Source organism: Mastomys coucha, unplaced genomic scaffold, assembly GCF_008632895.1.
Source record: "Mastomys coucha isolate ucsf_1 unplaced genomic scaffold, UCSF_Mcou_1 pScaffold6, whole genome shotgun sequence".
In the NCBI taxonomy this organism is placed as follows: domain Eukaryota; kingdom Metazoa; phylum Chordata; class Mammalia; order Rodentia; family Muridae; genus Mastomys; species Mastomys coucha.
Window position 1 is genome coordinate 91,174,273 of NW_022196912.1, and position 3,353 is coordinate 91,177,625.

General features: G+C 44.0%; 1 protein-coding gene across 1 annotated transcript in view; it reads right to left on the reverse strand.

The window, feature by feature from the left end:
• Esr2 (estrogen receptor 2) overlaps window positions 1-3,353 on the reverse strand; it is a 58,868-nt gene that overhangs the window by 45,895 nt on the left and 9,620 nt on the right. Inside the window, exons 2-3 of the mRNA XM_031355911.1 lie at window positions 2,628-3,080; window positions 433-605 (exon numbers count right to left, since the gene is read on the reverse strand). Coding sequence (XP_031211771.1) covers window positions 433-605; window positions 2,628-2,989 — 535 coding nt within the window. The 5' untranslated portion in view covers window positions 2,990-3,080. The remainder of the gene's footprint in view (window positions 1-432; window positions 606-2,627; window positions 3,081-3,353) is intronic.

Genomic DNA, 3,353 nt, shown 5'->3' on the forward strand with positions numbered 1-3,353 from the left:
ACAGGCAGACAGGCAGGTAGGCAGGCAGGCAGACAGGCAGACAGGCAGGCAGGCAGGGAGACAGACAGGCAAGCAGGCACAGGCAGACTCTTTGCAGCTCCTGCTGAGCACAGAGTTTTTTTCCTAGCAGTATCTTTACAAGGTTGTAAAAAGATGTCTTCTTTCCTTTTCTAAACATCTCCCCCTCCCCAGTTAGGTAATGTAGGGGCAAACTGACCCCTATAATCTTGGGGTTCTGGAGTACAAATGAGCAATCCAAGCACCCATACACCTCCACTCAACCCACTCCCAAATACACATTCATCTAAGCAGCTCACGTTCACGAAGTGGACCAGCCAGGCCAATGGTGACATTTATATCAAATCATCTCTGCAAAACTGCTTGCAAGCCAAAGTGTGAATACTAAAGAAATTATTTATCATAGTCTTGTACCTTGAATGCTTCTTTTAAAAAAGGCCTTACATCCTTCACACGACCAGACGCCATAATGATACCCAGATGCGTAATCGCTGCAGACAGCACAGAAATGAGCATCTCTCTTTGCATTTGGACTGGTAACAGGGCTGGCACAACTGCTCCCACTGAGCTTCCTCTTCAGTGTCTCTCTGAGGGGAGCAGAGAATACAGCCATTGTCAAAGGTCACACAAGAGAGGGGAAGGGCTTGGTAGAAAAAAAATAGCATGAACTTCGTCAAATTTAACCTACTTTGCCTTCCAGGGCTAGGGATAAATATGTTCCAGGGAACCTGATATCAGATTACAGGGAGCTCCAGTGTGTGTGTGTGTGTGTGTGTGTATGTGTGTGTGTGTGTGTGTGTGCGCGTGTGTGTGCACGTGTGCATGTGTGTGTGTCTGACATGTTGAGTGCCTACACGTTGAGGACAAGTCCTCAGAAGGCTACGAAGCAGGCAGCTCAGGGCTAGGCTGGGATCAGTAGCCCAGAAGAGGAGCAGCAGGGCCGGTTGCACACTCTGCCCAGGGGCTGATTTTGCCAGGACATGTTTCTTTTGGGAAGGGAGATAGTAGAGCTATTGCTAGTTTAGAAATAATGAAAACAAATCTCACCCTTTAAAGAGAAGAAGTTAAAAGCACTCATTTTAAGACACAACCCACAGTTTTTGTATTTGTTTCTTTCTTTTTTTTTTTTTTTTTTTTTTTTTTTTTTTTACTTATTATATGTGAGCATACTGTAGCTATCTTCAGACACTCCAGAAGAGGGAGTCAGATCTCATTATGAATGGTTGTGAACCACCATGTGGTTGCTGGGATTTGAACTCAGGACCTTCAGAAAAGCAGTCAATGCTCTTAACCACTGAGCCATCTCTCCAGCCCTTTATATTTGTTTCTTTATCTTACCAATAAATAAAAAGATTAAGAAGAAAAATTAAATTATTGCGTATTTTGGTTTGGTTTGGTTTAGTTTGGGCTCAGAGGTGATGGGATTTGGGGTGCAGCAGGTTAGACCCAGAGCCTCAAGGATGTTAAACATGCCACTAGCACTGAGATGGGCCCTCTGGCTCCTGGCTCCTCTTAGATTTATAACAATATTTAAAATATTACAATATTGTTATTATGCTAAATTATTATTATTATATAAATATTGTTATATTAACTGCTTTTTTGTTTAGTTTTATCTTTTGAAACAGGGTCTTTCTATGTAACCCTGGCTGTCCTGGAACTCACTGTGTAGACTAGGCTAGACCTGCCTCCCTAGTGTTGGGATCAAAGGTGTGCACCATCACACCCTACAAGTAATGCATATAAGAGTCAGTGTGGCTGGGCAGTGGTGGCACACGCCTTTAATTCCAGCACTTGGGAAGCAGAGACAGGCAGATTTCTGAGTTCAAGGCCAGCCTGGTCTACAGCATGAGTTCCAGGACAGCCAGGGCTACACAGAGAAACCCTGTCTCAAAAAATCAAAAAAAAAAAAAAAAAAAAAAAAGTCAGTGTGCCCCAAGTTGGTGCTCTCTTCCAGAAGTCCGTTTCTTCCTATCACTCATTCATATGTGCTCCTCTCCCTCTACAATCATCGTTAGAGTTGAAAATCTTACAAATTAGACTGAAGCAATCCATTATGTTGCCATGCATTTGGAGTTCAATTTAACTTCAGACCTTTTCAGTAGAATCCTACAGTTTTCATTGCTCCTTACAAAGCACCACCTCAGCTCATCACTAAAGCTCATGCCCACGAGCTTTCCTGGCTTCGCATAAGGTTACTTCATGGAGGTTGTATTGTTACCATGGCTACTTTCATCCTGGAGACCATTTGTCATCAACAGTAAGTAACCTGTCATTTTACACTAAGACTCTAATCTGACTGTTAAAAACAAAACAAAACAACACCCCCCAAAAAACACTTAAAACCTAACACTTTCACCCAAACCAAACTGATATGTTTGGTGTTTGCTGCATAGAGAGACTATTATTCATTATGGTGAACTCTCTCCATAATATCCATCCATAAGCACAACTTTTTAAGAACTAGAAGATCTGAGTAGGACGGAGCAACATGTCTCTGGTATTTAAGAATGTAGGTGGCAAGGTCAAGACCTTTTCCAACACGTCTTTCTTCATATTGGCCTGTAAAAAGAGGATCATGCCACCACCCATGATTTACAGGACTTTACCTGTTTACAGGTAAGGTGTGTTCTAGTGATCTTGCTTCACACCAAGGACTCTTTTGAGGTTCCGTGTAGAGAAGCGATGATTGGCAGTGGGTGGCTAAAGGAGAGAGGTGTCCAGAAGTTGGCCATAGCACATTTGGGCTTGCGGTCTGGCGAACAGGCCCACCTTCCAGGTTACTGGTGCTGCCAGGCACACTGTAGTTCATCACAGCAGGACTATAGAATGCCATAGCTGAGTATTCGTGGCGGCTCTCTACATAGGAGGAAGGGATATAGATAGGGCCATGCTCCAGGGGTAGGATGGACTGGCTACAATTATAGGAAGCGGGGGAAGTAAGGCTTGATGGTGAGTTTTTGATCTCCATGTCTTGCGTGGGTCGCAGCTGAGAAAAATCCTTGTGAGAAGAGGCTCAGATGGACATGATGCTCTCAGAGATTCACAGGCAGGTGGAACACCTGCAGAGGAAAGTAGACCATGTCCAGTTAGTTCAAGCTGCTGGAGGAACTAAGAGGAAGTATTCATTTTAGTTAGGGGCAATGGTGCTTACATACAACCCTGGCACTTAAGGAGGCTGAGACAGGGGGATTTCTAGTTCCAAGCCTGCTTGGGCTACATAGTCTCAGGAAAAGAAAGAAAGAAGGAAGGAAAGAAAGAAAGAAAGAAAGAAAGAAAGAAAGAAAGGAAGAAGGGAGGGAGGGAGGGAGGGAGGGAGGGAGGGAGGGAAGGAG